This window comes from Carassius gibelio, chromosome A11 (genome assembly GCF_023724105.1).
Source record: "Carassius gibelio isolate Cgi1373 ecotype wild population from Czech Republic chromosome A11, carGib1.2-hapl.c, whole genome shotgun sequence".
In the NCBI taxonomy this organism is placed as follows: domain Eukaryota; kingdom Metazoa; phylum Chordata; class Actinopteri; order Cypriniformes; family Cyprinidae; genus Carassius; species Carassius gibelio.
Genome location: NC_068381.1, coordinates 8,055,613 through 8,072,334, shown reverse-complemented (window position 1 = coordinate 8,072,334; position 16,722 = coordinate 8,055,613). Strand labels below are relative to the sequence as shown.

At 37.0% G+C, this 16,722-nt stretch overlaps 1 protein-coding gene across 11 annotated transcripts in view; it reads left to right on the top strand.

Moving 5' to 3' along the window:
• The window catches only part of cacna1ab (calcium channel, voltage-dependent, P/Q type, alpha 1A subunit, b), a 105,854-nt gene that overhangs the window by 49,771 nt on the left and 39,361 nt on the right, over positions 1–16,722 (top strand). For 7 of the 11 annotated variants that reach the window (XM_052609529.1, XM_052609526.1, XM_052609528.1 and 4 more), the window contains exons 8-25: positions 384–499; positions 670–705; positions 794–1,171; positions 1,320–1,432; positions 1,622–1,734; positions 2,215–2,346; positions 2,457–2,529; positions 2,654–2,771; positions 3,031–3,098; positions 3,217–3,323; positions 7,482–7,532; positions 7,995–8,127; positions 9,448–9,962; positions 10,381–10,682; positions 11,386–11,521; positions 11,597–11,726; positions 11,944–12,003; positions 12,081–12,187. In XM_052609529.1, coding sequence (XP_052465489.1) covers positions 384–499; positions 670–705; positions 794–1,171; positions 1,320–1,432; positions 1,622–1,734; positions 2,215–2,346; positions 2,457–2,529; positions 2,654–2,771; positions 3,031–3,098; positions 3,217–3,323; positions 7,482–7,532; positions 7,995–8,127; positions 9,448–9,962; positions 10,381–10,682; positions 11,386–11,521; positions 11,597–11,726; positions 11,944–12,003; positions 12,081–12,187 — 2,688 coding nt within the window. The remainder of the gene's footprint in view (positions 1–383; positions 500–669; positions 706–793; positions 1,172–1,319; positions 1,433–1,621; positions 1,735–2,214; positions 2,347–2,456; positions 2,530–2,653; positions 2,772–3,030; positions 3,099–3,216; positions 3,324–7,481; positions 7,533–7,994; positions 8,128–9,447; positions 9,963–10,380; positions 10,683–11,385; positions 11,522–11,596; positions 11,727–11,943; positions 12,004–12,080; positions 12,188–16,722) is intronic. The other 4 variants (XM_052609535.1, XM_052609533.1, XM_052609532.1 and 1 more) reach the window with 3 other exon arrangements.

Genomic DNA, 16,722 nt, shown 5'->3' with positions numbered 1-16,722 from the left:
CTGTCTGTCTGTCTGTCTGTCTGTCTGTCCTCTATCCATCCATCTGTCAGTATCGTTTGCTATTTCAATAGCTCTTGTTCTGTCATTCTGTCATTATTTTAGGTTTTGCTAATTATTTTATCTGTCGTTCTTTTGCTCATTCTTTCTTTTGTTCTATCTGTGTATCTTATGTTGTTCTGTCTGTTTGTCTATCTGTTTATTGTTCTATAATTATATCTCTCTCTCTTTATTGTTCTGTTACATCTTTTGTTCTATCTATTGTTTCATCCACCCTTCATTAGTAGAAATGAATGTTGAAAGTTTAGAAAGTTGCTAACTATACAGCTATCTTTCTGCCCTCCTGTCTGTCTTCCCCGCCGCAAACCCCACCTCTGCCCCCGAAGTGAGTTTGCCAAAGAAAGAGAGCGTGTGGAGAACAGGAGCGAGTTCCTCAAGCTTAAACGTCAGCAGCAGATTGAGAGAGAGCTCAATGGATATCTGGAGTGGATCTGTAAAGCAGGTATGTGCATAAAACACGTAAACAAATGTATACATAAAAATTAATTTCCTGCAAAATGTCATGACTAGTTTTGGACCTGTTGGTGTTTTTGCATAAAGAAGATTCGAGTGAAAATACTGGAAACTTAAAATCGTGTATGAATAAAGCATTTTTCAATGCTCTTTTTACAGAAGAAGTCATACTCGCAGAGGACGACGATGGCACCGGTAACAATATAGATGTTCCTGTTTTGCGCTTTTCCCATTTAATGACTAAAATGCAGTAATTATTCACAGTGAATGTGTTTGTGTGAAGGATCTCGCCGCAGGCCCATCATAAAGAAAAACAAAGCTGACCTGTTAAATCCAGAAGGAGTAGAGGACCACATGGGAGATGCAGTTGGTAAGAATCATTCAGATCCTAAGGAAGTCAACTCATTTCATGAATTAAAATGTTTCTTTCTTTTCTATGTGTGTATATTCTTAGGCTCACCTTTTGCTCGTGGGAGCATAAAGAGTGGAAAGGGAGATGGGACCGCATTTAGCAAGAAAGAGCGACGTCTTCGCTTCTTCATTCGAAAGATTGTAAAGACTCAGGCGTTCTACTGGACTGTCCTCAGCCTGGTGGGACTCAACACACTGTGTGTGGCTGTGGTACACTACGATCAGCCCGAACTACTGTCGGACTTCCTCTGTGAGTTGTTTGTTTTTACATGTGTTATTATGGGAGACGTCAAATCTGGTCTGGAGGCCCATTCTCCATTTCATTCCTCAAATAGTTCTTGGATTTCTAACACCCTCTGTTTCCTTTTCTCCCACTTTCTCTTTCTCTTTTTCTACAGATTATGCTGAGTTCATTTTCCTAGGCCTCTTTATGTCAGAGATGCTGATTAAGATGTACGGACTGGGGACGCGCCCTTATTTCCACTCCTCTTTCAACTGTTTCGACTGTGCCGTGAGTGCCCTTCTCTCTTGGCCCATTTAAAGTCTCACTTTCCCTCTCTTTTGCTATTTTCTCTCTGCCTCTGGTTTGAACCTCTTCAAGCCGCTGACCTACATTATAGATCCAGACTTGAAGTCCTTGTTAGCCAGTCCTCAGAGTGTTCCTTATTTGTTTTGGGATTTGGCTGTGTGCGTGTTTCAGGTCATCGTTGGCAGCATATTTGAGGTGCTCTGGGCCATGGTCAAACCAGGGACGTCCTTTGGAATCAGCGTGTTACGAGCTCTCCGACTGCTTAGGATCTTCAAAGTCACCAAGTGCGTTCCGGTGCTTTAATTTATCCTCTGTGTCGTCCGTCACAAAGTTTTGTCAGTTTTTGTGTTGTGCTCTTTTTTGGATCTGAAGCGAGTACAAGTTTACACTGCTGATTTTTCATGTCTTCGGTTGGGTTTTAGATAGGAAGGATAGTTTTCACCTCATAACTGTGGAAAAAATGTTATGCACAATGTTCATGCTGTTCTTTTCCTTATAGAGAAAGTTAATTGAGACTGGGGCTGTATTGTTCTAAAAATAACAAAAAAGGATCACGAAAGTACAGAACCAGTATTTTATGAAACTTTTGCATAACTATATTTTATGTCTTCTAAAGCAACACAATAGATTTTGTGAAGAAAAGACTTCTACAAATCTGAGAAATATGTTCTAAATTTTCATTTTTTTGTGAACTATTTGTATAAAAATGCCATTGTTTCTTAACTATTTTTAATACTAGATTTCTTACTCTCTTTTAATTTTAGATACTGGGCATCTTTGCGTAATCTGGTAGTGTCGCTTCTGAACTCCATGAAGTCCATTATCAGTTTACTTTTCCTTCTCTTCCTCTTCATCGTGGTCTTTGCTCTTCTCGGGATGCAGCTGTTCGGTGGACAGTCAGTATAGATTTACATCCTGCTGCCAACACTTTATTCAACTTCTCAGTTAGATCACATGACCAATCACAATGCATAACAACACAATTTGATGTTTTCTTTTTTGCCAGGTTTAACTTTGAGCAAGGCACTCCTCCCACAAACTTTGATACGTTCCCTGCTGCCATTATGACAGTGTTTCAGGTAGACTGGTTATGTTTGACAATAGATCATGTAGAGATAAAGAAAATAGCTCATTCTACTTAAACTAGCTTATGTGTGTGCGGATCATATATGCATGGAGTTCTGTTTTATGTGCATTTCTCAGATTCTAACCGGAGAGGATTGGAATGTAGTGATGTATGACGGGATTAAGTCTCAGGGAGGGGTGGACAAAGGAATGATCTTCTCCGTATTCTTCATTGTCCTAACACTCTTTGGCAACTGTATCCTTCTTAACCCCAAAGAATCACATAATCAATATATGATCAAATGTCAAAATATATAAGGGATATAAGGGAAATATCAATATGTTATTTCTTTCAAATATACTTGCTATTCATTTTTGACTAATTTTGAATATGATTTGAGAGTTCCAGATATGTATATTTAGCACTCTTGTGTCGTGGTAACAGGATCTAAGACGCACATAATAAAACACAAGCCTTGTCTTTGTAAAGTTGTTTCTTAACTCTAACCTCTCAGACACACTACTGAATGTATTCTTGGCTATCGCTGTGGACAACTTGGCCAACGCTCAGGAACTAACTAAGGTTAAACACAGTTTCTCTGTCTCAGATACACCATTCATGTCAATTTCATGCAAAAAAAAAAATTATTGCCCAACAATTGTTTGCGGCTGTTGCTGCTGTATTTTTTGGGATTTTCTAGGATGAACAAGAAGAAGAGGAGGCCACAACACAAAAGATTGCTCTCCAGAAAGCGAAAGAAGTGGCGGAAGTGAGCCCGATGTCTGCTGCCAACCTGTCTATAGCTGTGTGAGTTACTCTACATGCTAGCAATCATCATCTTTACCTTTACACTTTTGTGCCACTAGCAAAGCATCACCAAACAATTACTATTGTTTAATTATTTATTTATTTATTTTTGCTAATGCCCAAAAGCAATAGCTTTTTCAAAACCCCACAAACCCTAGCAATGAAGCCATAACCAGTTTTCATTAATATTCATGATCAAAAGGTGAAATTCTTAAAAGACACCTCTGACACTCTGGGACACGTTAAAAACAATGAATATGTATATATATGAAAACGAGCACATTAATGTCAGAAACAGACATGTTATAGTTCACACTTTAACTTTATTACAGTAAGAGGCCATGCCTTATGTCGCATGAATTTGATCTGGTACTGTAGCTGGTTTAAATGCTTTTTGCCTAGCTTAGCTGTCAGCTTAACTTTATCATCGTATTTGAGTAAATCCACTCTAATTCACTTTTCAGCAGACTTACTTAAACCTGCCTGATCATACAGTTTGTAACACCCTTAGTATCATTTTCAGTTCTGTTCACTCAAAATTTAAAACAACAGACTTTGTTGTTCCAGATCCATATGACTTTATTTTCTTGCAAAGAATGCAAAAATAGATATTTTGCTGAACTAAGAAGCTCATTCCCTACATTTGTAAAGCAGACAGCAAACAAGCATACCCCAAAAAAGACCAAAAAGTACCATCAAATTATCATGAAAATGTATGTGATTGTGTTTTTTTTTTATATAGACTGTATAAAAACATGGATGTAGTGTTTGTGATGTCACCCGTAGTTTTCTGAAGAGCACTTTTGAAGCTCAGAGTGGGCTGAGCGGGCCGTCGCCATCTTGGCAGCGCTTCACTCCCGGATCATTGAAAATGGGCAAAAAGGCGGGAGCTGGTTGCTAAAGCAACACCCACCTTGCTCGAAGGCATTGTCAGCAGCGGCCCTTAATTATGTAGAACTTTAATGCTTAGTAAAATTTAAACGGATGAGTTAAAAAATTCACCCCCTCACAGATGTCATGAAGGGCAAATAATTTTTGGTTTTGAAGCCAAATTACTATCTACTGTCTACTATCATTACTGGAAACCATGATCAGCAGTGCAGTGATTGGCTGGCTGGAGAGACAGCAATGCAATGACATCATATATTTAAGATCAAAGAAACAGCCTAGTCAGCAAAATGACATAAAAGGTCTAATACATAAATCAAAAAATTTATGCTATTCCAAAAAAAATTCACAATTTCTAGAATTTTACAGGCTTCCAATTGTTCAATGTCAAGAGTACTGTAATTAGCAATTCAATTAATTTTGCAGCGGATTTTTGATACACAAATTCAAGTTCCTTAATCCATATGATCCATCTTAAGACATAACTGTGTTTAAATTAACTGTGCATCATAAAACCATTTCGAGATTTGAAAAGTCTGAATCTCTTGTGATGCACCTAAACCACCCATTTAAAAGCTCACCATTCAAATTATTGCACGACTCAGACAAACTGCAAGTAATATGACTGCAATAAAATTATGCAATAAAAATAAAACATAATTATTCTTTCACAAATTAATCTCTCAATTAATACAACTGGTCAAGTCTATTATAAATTGCACAACATAAAATCCAGTAAAATCTGAATAATCCACATATATAGATATTTTATAATAACTTTCATTAATAAATCATTAGAAAATATTATACTTTGTATAATGCGCAATAGATCATTCGTTAATATATATTCAAATATCTGAAAACTTGACATAATTTGCTTGTTAATGTTTCTATTAAACTTATGAAACATTACCTAATGATTAACAGATTCTTATTTAATGTAAATTAAAATGCTTACAAATCATTAAAGTCATTAAACTTTTAATTCATATGATCATGCACATCTTGAAAATCTACAATTTTTTATGTACAACACTTTCACTGCTATTGGTGTGAGGTATGGGTGAGGTAAGGGACATTTTTGGTGTTATGGGTAGGGTTAAGGGTTGGTTAAGGGGTCAACGGTGTACAGGGGTCAATTTGATTCCTAAAAGGGAATACAGTTCATTAATTTTTTATTAGATTGATTCAATAAATGATAAATTATTTATTTTCTCCTATTGATGTATGATTCAAGGAATATCCTGTTTAATTGCACACAGTAGTACACTAATAAGTGTTGAGGCAATAAAAACATTTTTCATCCAAATTACAATGTAATGCATGATGTCTTTAGCAAGCATTTAGAAACTATGAACTTAGATAAACTTAACTAACAGTTAAAAGTCTAATGTCCATAAAGATCATAAAAGATTAGAAAATAAATGATGAATAGTTTTTTTTTACTTTAGATTGGGTATTGCAAAAACATGAACAAATGTTTAAAGGGTGAAATGCTATTTCATGCATACTGAGTTTTTTACACTGTTAAAGAGTTGGATTCCCATGCTAAACATGGACAAAGTTTCAAAAATTAAGTTGTACGTTTGAAGGAGTATTTCTGTTCCAAAAATTCTCCTTCCGGTTTGTCACAAGTTTCGGAAAGTTTTTTTCGAGTATGGCTCTGTGTGACGTTAGATGGAGCGGAATTTCCTTATATGGGTGCTAAGGGCACGTCTGCCGGAAGAGCGCGCGCTCCCGTATAGCACAGCACTGAGAGCACAAAAGACATTCACTGATCAGAGCGAGAGCGTCGCGAAATGTCACAAAAGAAGTGTGTTTTTGGTTGCCAGGGCAAGACAACCCTGCACAGATTACCAAAGAAAAAACAGCATTAAGGGACCAGTGAATGGAGTTTATTTTTACAGAGCATCAACGGAGTTGTGCAAGTGTTTGTGTTTGTTCCCTGCATTTCTAAAATGCTTATTTTACAAACAAAGCCAAGTTTGACGACGGATTTGCGTATCGTTTATTTCTTAAGGATGATGCAAACCCAACGAAAAAGGGTCATGATCGTGTGTTGGAACCGCAGGCGATGAGTAAAACTTCTTAAAATATCTCTGCCTCCTTGTTAGTGCGTCCGCCTCCGATCGGAGACCCGGGTTCGAGCCCCGCTCGGAGCGAGTCGTCGTTGCTGCTGCTCTCGTTCAGTTTCAGCCTTCACAACTGTCACAGCTTCCAAACGCTCTCAACGCAAAAGCCTACTGGCGCTCGTGATTCTTTAGCTCCGCCCACACGTCACGCCTCCAGGCGCTCGTGTTTTTCCGGGAAAAATCGGTAAAGACTATCTTTCTCTTATGAATATAATAAAACTGAATACTTTTTGGAGTTATGAAGGATGCAGTACTACTCTATAGGTACTCAAGATTAACAGGATATTGAGTGAAAACGAGCATTTCACCCCCCCTTTAATAAATGATTTGTAAAGATGCGTAAATAGGGTGAATTCAGGACATTAGGGACACATTTTGTCATCTAGATGAGTGCTCATAAAGGTACTAATGATGATGACTCTGGGCCAAAAGCAGCTGCATGAATGTGAACATTTCACTCAAAAATGAAAGCACTAACAAAAACACTTTACAAACACAACACCGGGAGACGCAGCCATTAATAGGTCATTTCTGATTAATGATGTAACAGAATTTCCCAGTATTTTGAAACAGGTATGTGAATGGTACTTTACGGGTAAAAAGCCAAAATGTCTTTGCTTGTGTAAACAGTGCATTTTTGTATTTACCGGTAAAGTCATTCTGGTAATTTTACGGCAAATTACTGGTATTACTGTGTAAAAGGGGCTTAATTACAAGTACAGTAGTAAACATATTATCTTGCATTTCTTGCTATGTGAATATATATTAACTAATGATGTTAATGTTGTTAATTATTTATTAATGAAAGTTATTATAAAGTGTTACCGGACATTGATGTTTAGTCCATAAATCCTTTTTGATTAGACAGTAAATCATGGTTAGTCTTATAAGTTTTAGGATTATTTGGCACAAACCTACAATTAGTTTTTTCTGGCAGCAAGTAGGTTTAAGAAGTCAGATATTTCACCCTGGAAGCTGGTTTTGAAAAGCAGAATTGCCGGTTTGTGCCAGGTTTTCCCTAAACTTATTTGACTGATCAAGCAAGTCACTGTGTAGCCTGTTCACTTTGTCACTTATTTTCCTGTGATAGTTGTGGCAGCGTTGTTTTTATGTTCCTTGTTTCACCCCCTCTCCTCAGAGTTACAGTAAAATCTGAACGTATCGATGCCACAGACAGTTTACTGGACTGGTATTTATTCATTTACTTATTTTTTTCATTGTGTATCCCTTTTTCTTTTGCTTTCCACCTTATACACGTTTTTTGTATGGGTGTTTTTATGTTTCCAGCTGCTGTAGCTGCAGTTTTGTGTTGTAACACTGAGGCTGGGGTATCATTGGCTGTGATGACACACACTGTCTCTTCCACAGCATTACTGCAGGCACAGGGCTGCTTGTTTTACTGTTTGGTTTCGATCCATCTCTGCCTTTTTCGATCTGTCTGTCTGTCTGAATATGATTCAGTGCTATTGTTTAGTATGTTATCACTCCCTTAGCAGAATTCATGAGCCACATCCATGTTCTCTCGTTGGGGACTAAGGGACACTTTCATTTCTTTCACTCTGGGTCATCGCTCATAGGTGCTTTAGGGGGGAAAAACAGGCTTTTCTTCCTCCCTGGGTTGAAATAGTTTTCTGTTTCTGTATTTCTGTAGTAAAGAGCAGCAGAAGAACTCAAAAGGTTCCAAGACAGTGTGGGAGCAGCGCACAAATGAGATCCGCAGACAGAACCTGATGACCAGCAGAGAGGCGCTTTACAATGAACTTGATGCAGAAGATCACTGGAAGGTCAGAGACAAATCCTAGATCACAAATTGAGAGTGACGATTTCCTGTGTAGGGCGCTATTTTACAAAAACTGTCAAATTAACAATAAGAATCAACAAAATTAAACTTTAGACAAAAAACTACAAGGTACAAAATTATCATTTAATTGTCAAATTTCATGTGAGGTCTGTTTTCTTTTCTGAAAGTTAGAAAATAATACTTTTATTCAGCATTATTGCATTTCATTGATCATTAGTGATATAGAAGTGATGTATGTGACCCGTGCTGACAAAATGAGTCACAATGAGCAAAATGAGGTATTGATATTTTCACATTCTCTATCAAAAAAAAAAAAAAAAAAACCTTGATAATGTATGATGTATGAAACATGACTGAGCAACTGTACACCTGTTTGAAGTTTATAGTCAGCAAAGTCAGTTTTGGAAATAATCTAGTTAAAGTTTTCTGAAAGTTCCTAAACAAAATCATCTAGCAACCATACCTTAAAATCTCTGGTAATACCTCCAAATTCAGCACTTAAAAATCCATAGGAAATATATATGTTCAAATAAACCGTAGAACAAATAAACAGTAGAAAAATAAAAGAAAGAAACAGCTTAAATTAACAGTGCTTTACTTTCTTCATTTTACATCTAAAGCAAATCATTCAAGTAAGAGAAACAAATAATCAAATGTAAAATTCACTGCATAGTCTTTAGTGTATCCATTACAAATAAAGTAGTTCAATCAAGAGCACTGTGATTCCCTCTTTTCTCTTATCGTTAAATTAGCATTGAGACAGACGGCCTATGTATTAAGGTATACTGTAATGCATGGATCTTATATAATGTTACGCATCAGATGTTTTTCCCCAACAGTTAACCAAATGTTCAAGACATAATAGAAAATGATTGCGTGAATACTTGCCAAGACAGATATTCTGAAATACTGTAATTCTGTGTGTATGTGTATATCTGAGAGGCTTTGTGCGCATGCTTCAGATGTGTCAGCGCATGTAAGATCATTTCCGTGGATTTCGCTCATAATAACTCTTTAAACATCAATCAAGTCCCACACTTTAGTTCTTTATTTTAATTCTATTTTTAATAGAATTTTAACATTAGGTGTATATGATTATTTCATATCAACCAGAATTAATATATTGGGGCTCTTCCTAGTTTACAAAAAAAAAATGCAAATGCAAAATGCAAATGGGGTCATCTTTGATTTCCTGTTCACTGCTCTTTTTCTTGGGAAAGTAATTTTTTTTTTTTTATTGTTAAATGTATGTCACAGCTTTAAGCCTAGATGTATTGATCAAGTCTGTTTTTTGTGTTTCTAGTTGAATTACCGCAACCGTCCTGACATGAAGACACACTTGGACCGTCCACTAGTAGTTAATCCTCAGGAGAACCGCAACAACAATACCAACAAGCCCCGACCGGGTGAACCAAACCCCCAGGAGCTAAACCAGCAGCGGGGTGAAGAATACCTGCAGCACCAGTCCCGATACCACCACCATCACAGTCATCATCATCACCATCACCGTCACCACCACTCCAGCCGCCAGTCCCTGCACCAGCCAGAGCTGGGGGAGGCAGGCTGTGATTGTGCCCAGAGAGGAGACGAGGACATGGAGGGCGCAGGGGAGCACAGGCGACCCCGACACCACCAGCACCGAAGGAGGGATGAAGATGGAGGGAGAAAACACAGAGAACACCACAGCAGAGGGACAGAGACAGTAGAAGAAGGGGAGGAGGAACAAGAGAAGAGGCAGAGGAGGCATCGCCATGGAAACCATGGGGATGGAGATGGAAGGAGGGATAGAGAACGGAGTCGACAGCACAGAGCTAGAAAGTGAGTGCTCGGTGTTTCTTCAAAACTGTGCAGGGACTTGAAGAATTGTGGTGAATTGATGATTCATTTATTTGATCAGCGAATCTACCGTGAATTATCTTAATGAATCGGTCAAATAATATTTCAACATTAATAATGTTACATTAATTTCCTTAAACTTTCTGATCTGAACTTTCTCAGAATCAGGATTGTCATCATTAGCTGAAGCTAAAACCATACAAAAAAGATGCTAACGCCATGTTATTTCAGTTATTTGCCAAGTTATAGTTGATGTGCTAAAATAACTAAAAATAAAATTTAAATAAAAACAAAATATTAATAAAAACTATAAAAACAGTATATATGCAATAGATAGAGCAGACTGTTCATGTTGTTTCAGCTGTTGACATCTTGTCTCTCACATTTTTTTTTTTTTTAGAGAGAGTAGCTTATCAATGGCTCGTCCAGTTCAGCCAGGTCTTCCTCATGCAGAGAGCCAGTACAGTGAAGATCTGGACAACCTGCGCAATAGCAGCAAGATGGCCATCCACGACCCTGACCCTGACTTTTACGACCCCTACTGTGACCCAGAGCAGGCCAATAACCTGCTGAACCTGCGTGGACCAGATTTCCATGACAGCAGTCTTATACTGACAGACTGCAGCAAAACCCCCAGTAAACTTGACCACACTGCCATAGATATGCCTCCGATTTACCCCTCATTCAACGCCAAGTTACAAGGTGAGGGACGAGCATGTGCATGTGTGATTACAGAAAATTCAAGGAGCATTTAAAGGGAAGGGACTGTTCTCCTAAAAATGAAAAAAAAAAAATCTTTTTAATACAATAAAAGCCAATAATCCAGTTTTTGGATCTCTTTCTATTTCATTCTATTTCAACATTGTTACTTGTATCTTTTTTGTATGTTCTGCAGAAGAAAGAAAGCCAAACAGATTTATTACATCATGAGGATGAATACATTTTAGTTTTTTTTTTGGTGAATTTTAGGCCTATCTGCATGCCTTTTGTTCACTTTTTTTTCTTTGCATTGATTTGGGGAGAGAAATTGGATTAAAATGCGGTAAAATGTGTCATATGGAATTGGAGAATAAAAACAAAAATTTTTAAATTAACTGAAAACAATTAATTTTAGAAAACAATGTTATTTAAATATAAAACAATTGAAAAGTATACATTAATATAATAACTGCATTTAAAAAAACTTTTAAAATGCAAGTATTATAAGGAAAACCAAATAAAAAAAAAAACCAAACCACCGTTTTTATACAGAATTCAACATCACAGATCCGTTCAGCTGTGTCATTGAGTAAGATGCATTTACAATACGTGTGCTAGTAAAAGCAAATTTTGTGCTGTTTAATATTTGATTATGTTTGTGGATTTCTGTACACGTCCTTCATCCCACATTCCCTTCATTGTGCAGTGAACAAGAATGCCAACACCGAGCCAGCTAAAGGAGGAGAGAAGAAAGAAGAGGAGGAAGACGATGGTGGCGATGAAGATGGCCCCAAACCCATTCCCCCGTTCAGTTCCTGTTTCATCCTATCCACAACCAACCCGTAAGTGTGTGTTAATATGTGTAAGCGCATGTGTGCAAAGTAAATTTATTGATCTTAACCAATGTGAGTTTTCAGGTTCCGAAGATGTTGTCATTACATCCTGACGCTACGTTATTTCGAGATGTGTATTCTGTCAGTCATCGCTATGAGCAGCATTGCTTTAGCTGCGGAAGATCCGGTGTGGCCGGAATCACCTCGAAACAACGTAAGACTAATGTTCTGAATATTACTTGTGACCTAATTAAGCTTTCTAGAAGTAATTTTAATGGTGAAACTTTTAAATAAATCTAATCTGCTTTTACTAATAAATATTTATACTCAAGCAACAAACAGCTGGTCCCAACAGCTAATAAGGACAAAAACTCACAGGATAACATGGATTTGTTCTCATATAGATTATACATTTGCTTCTTTTTTTCCAGGTATTGCGTTACTTTGACTACGTCTTCACGGGGGTCTTCACCTTTGAGATGCTCATCAAGGTAAAGTGTGTGTGAATGGACTTGTGCTATTGCTATCATTGTATCTATTTGTTTGAATCCTCTGCTCTGTTTTTCAGATGGTGGTGTTAGGCATGGTTTTGCACGAGGGCTCATATTTTCGTGACCTATGGAACTTTCTGGACTTTGTAGTGGTTAGTGGTGCCCTGGTAGCCTTTGCCTTCACGTAAGTTCCCTTTTACCCAACCATTTCCTTCCCCTAAGTGCTGCCTGCTGCCCCTTATCTTCTCTTCCACCCCCCTGTTGCCCCACTGCCACCCTGGAGCCTCGTCAGTACTCTCTGCCCCTTTCTCTCTTGGTCTTTTCCTTTTTTCATCTCCTGTCAGCACTGTTCTCTTCTTTTGAGCTCTCTATCTCAATTTTTTTGTCACTTTGCATTCTGTCTCACTCAATCAGACACAAAGATAAAGGCTTTTCTCATGGTACACACACTCACACACACATCAAACTTTCTGTCAGGAACAACCACTCTATTCTCTCTCTGACCAATCAGCTCCCTTCTTGATAATGCCTCTATTTCTTTCCCATCCAACTCCTGCCATTAGCACTATGCGATGCACACAAACTTCTGTGCATATTTCATCTCTCACTATTCAACTTCTATCTCATGTCACACACAGTCCTTCCTCTTCATGCTAAACAGTTTGTCAAAACACCTTTCCGTTCATTCTTTAACCTTGACTTCCATCAATAGTTTAATATTTATTTCTCTGAAACAATTCCAGTCAAAACCTACAAAAGCTCAAATGTGTTCTTAGTCATATATATGTTGTTTTTACGAGGTAGAAATGGGAGAGAAAATGTAGAATTTAGCTCCGATCTCAGATTTAAGGCTAAAAGACCCCAGTAATCTCGCACGTCAGTTTCAGAAGAGATCTTAACATTGTTGCAATCTGCGCTTAGTTTTCCTAAAACACCACAATTAGCGATTTCAATACGAGCTCAAACATTTCATATCAAATTCTTCCGAGGCCAAATTATGTGACGAATAACGTCGACATGTATTTTATCGCACATTCATTTTATATGTGAATAATTTTTTTATTTGTGTCTATTTTTATTTCCCAAATGGACATTTAGGTGAAATATGTAACACAATATTACTTGAACCATAACATGAAATTGAAAAAAATGCTTTACTTCCAAATGAATATAATCTACATTTCCTAATAAATCAATTGAATAATTTGTTAGAAATTCCATGACATACAACATGATCTAAAAAATATTTGTATAAATTGCTATTAAATAAATCGTATCTAATATTTACTAATACATTTGTTTATTTCGTATTCAGTAGAATGTTAAAGTTGATTTTTTTTTTTTTTTTTTTTTTTTTTTTTTTACATTTTACTTACACTGACATGGAATCTACAGAATAGTTTAAATAATCTAAATGTTTCATTGTTTTTGAGTATCAGGGCTCTTTTCCATTCATCATTACTCCTCCAACCGACTATTCCCTGTCCCCTCACATTTTTGCTCTGCTGAAAAGGGTATTTTTGAGCCCTTTGGGGCCCTGTGGGGGTGAGGGGTCTCCAGGCACCTGTAGCCCTTTAGTGCCCAGGCGGTTTCCATGTCTGGATCAGCGAGAGCCCATCCTGCCACAGGTACTCTAGTTTTTTTCCTTTGCACGGCCTGGGGATATAAAGAGGATGTTTTAAGAATTCAGCTGAACCCTACAGCGGGAATATCAGCTAGTCACTAAGAAAGGAGAATGAGTAAACACTGCTGATGGGGCTCTGAGCGTGGAATGATTTTTACTTTTGTGTAGTCCCTTTTAATTTTTCTTGTAAGCAAATTATTATCTAGTATGTGTACATCCTCCTCAGTCCCATAGGCCAGACTACTACTAATATGTGTATACAAGACATGCTTTTCATACTGTGTGTGTGTAAGATTATGTGGGGATTGCAGAGTGACTTAAATGACATAACACTAGTCTTTGTTGAATTAAAAGTGTCCTCACACCTCTAAATGGATTTAGAATATATACTGATATTATTTTGTGGAATTTTTTTTTAATCCAAACTCCTTTAAAAGCAAAATTGCCATCAACAGAAAATACAAATCTGAGACTGAGGAAGGTGGACATGATTATTTATATCAGTTAAACTATCAGCATGCATATAGTGGCTTCAAATTTAATATTTGAGTCTAATTGATGTATTTCTAAACAATGTATTAATATATACATTACTGTTCAAAAGTTTGAGATCAGTGTTTTTTTGTTTTGTTTTTTTTTTCAAGAAATTTATATTTTTATTTAGCAGGAAAGCATTAAATGTATCAAAATTGCATTAAAGACATTTATAATATTACAAAACATTTCTTTTTCAAATAAATTCTGCTCATTTGAACCTTTTCTTCCTCAAAGAACGCTGGAAAGGATTTATCAGGTTTATTTTAAACTGTATTTGATCAAATAATTGCAGGCATGCTGAGTTTAATAGATTTCTTTCAAAAACATTTGAAACTTTTTAAATGGTATTTTATTTTATTTATATCAATATAATTGATTAAAATAAAATTTAATTTTTTAAACACCATTTTTATATATTTTTTTATTTTAAGTTAAACATTTGTTTCTGTTTTGTTGAAATATTTGTCAAAAGAAGGCACACTGTATGCTGATATGAATGACTGTGTGTTAGCTGAATGCCCATAGTGAAACCTATCACATGGCATGATAGGTTTAAACCCTGCTTTGAGTTAAAAATCACTCCACAAGCAACACCCAATTTCATCCCTCGCCCCTGACCCTAATCTAAATGAAGCCTCTCCACCCTATCAAATCTGTTTGTGTCCTTTGTCTCTTCCTATTCTCATTCCTAAAAACAATTCTTCCCCATCCTATCCCCTTCATCTTTCCTTTCCTCCTCTTTCCTCTCCTCTCCTCTCCCTCTATCAGCACTAAGCTTCCTTGGACAGACTCCAGCTGTCAAGCTGTATATCATTTGGGCCTCCATTTGTAGAGTCTAAAAAGTAAGTGAAAAAGAGAGACAACAAGAGATGTGGAGAGATAGAGAGAACAAGAGATACAGAAGGATAGCTTAAGGAAAAAAAGAAAGAGGACTCCAGGTTGACAGTTGCTCCTCATTAAGTGGTGTTTTTGATGTTCATCTTCTGTCCTATCTGTTGTTGTTTAACTCATTCTCTTTCTTGCACTCACACACACGAAATGAAAGGATTTACCCTTTCATTATTTCCTGTGATTATTTACTCACCCTCATATTGTTTCAAACTTGTGTATTTTTTAAAAGTCTAACTTTGTGTCCCATGCTAAAACTAACAGTATGCAGGTTTGATTCAGAATGAGGGTGAATTTATTTTTGAGTGAACAATTGTTATTCTCTCCACTGCCTAATGCTTTCTAAATGGATGCATTCTGGGTAAAGGCATGGTCACGTAACAAGCAAGCATCTCAGATGACCCAGAATACCTTGGTTTGGTGGAGAAAAGGCTTGCCCATGTGTTCCAGTTTCCCCAAAAGAAAAAAAAAATGACTCGACAAATGATTGTTTTTTGCCACTTTCATTCTCAGAATGAAGTTAATACAAATACCTGAGAAGCATGCAATCCCATAACCGCTGTAGAAGTGTGGGACTGTATGTATGCTTGATAATTACTCAAATACTGTCCCACACTGCCACCTTGAGGCAACTGCAGTGTGGCAGATATTTTGGCTACATTGCAGCAATGTCCTTTTAAGACAAGTGTCACTCGGTGGCCATCTTTGAAAGGCCTCTCGGGCATGAAAGTGCACCTCCTATCTCATTGAATGGGGAAACATCAAATTCTCCAAAACTGTTCATGACCCTTAAGATTAAATTTCATATTTGAAATCACCAAAGAAATCTGACAACAACGGTGTCATAAATGTTATTACTTTTCATCAAATAGCATTATAAAAAGCGTATTTTTCAAGCTAGCTCATGTTTCTAAAGCTACTGGGACTTTTAACAGCAGCTGCAGTGACGCGTTGACTTTGGCTTCCTGCAATTGAGCGGGAATAATATTGAGCGTTTGCATTTTTCCCTATTCAAAACTATAGGAGTGACATGTCTTGGGTATTCTATAGTCTTTGATTGCAGTCAGTTATGGATTCCACCTTCATTCCGGCTCAAGTGTCTGATACATGGTGCATTTCAAACGGGATATATCGCCCTCCAAAGGGCAATTCAGAGTAAAAACAATCATGGCTGCCATATTAAAGGGTCGTTCCAAACTGAAGTACTCAAAACTGGTAACTTAAAAAGGATGGACACTTTGGCCCCCATGATCCTTTGCACAGAAAGTTGTTTGGCATCAGAGAGTTCGACTTCACCTATAAATGTATGCATAGTATTCATCTATACTTTAGATTTGGCACACTATTATGGTCAAAATGACTTTGTACTTCAAAAAAATACATTACAGCTACCTTTATTAGTCCATTCAAATGTTTCAAATACATAAACACAATATACATTACAAATACATATTACATAACATATGAATATACATTATATTTAACGTAAAAAGCCAACTGGGGATCAGCAGCTTACAAAATGTTTGGCGAAGGCGCCTCCTTGATCGTCTTGTTTAGATGACGCAGAAGTGTGTTCCAAAAAAATGTTTTACCCCTACATCCTTCATCCCTTCAAAGCTCTCACTCTAGAGGGTAAACCCTCTGAAGGGATTAGGGCATAGGGATGAGCT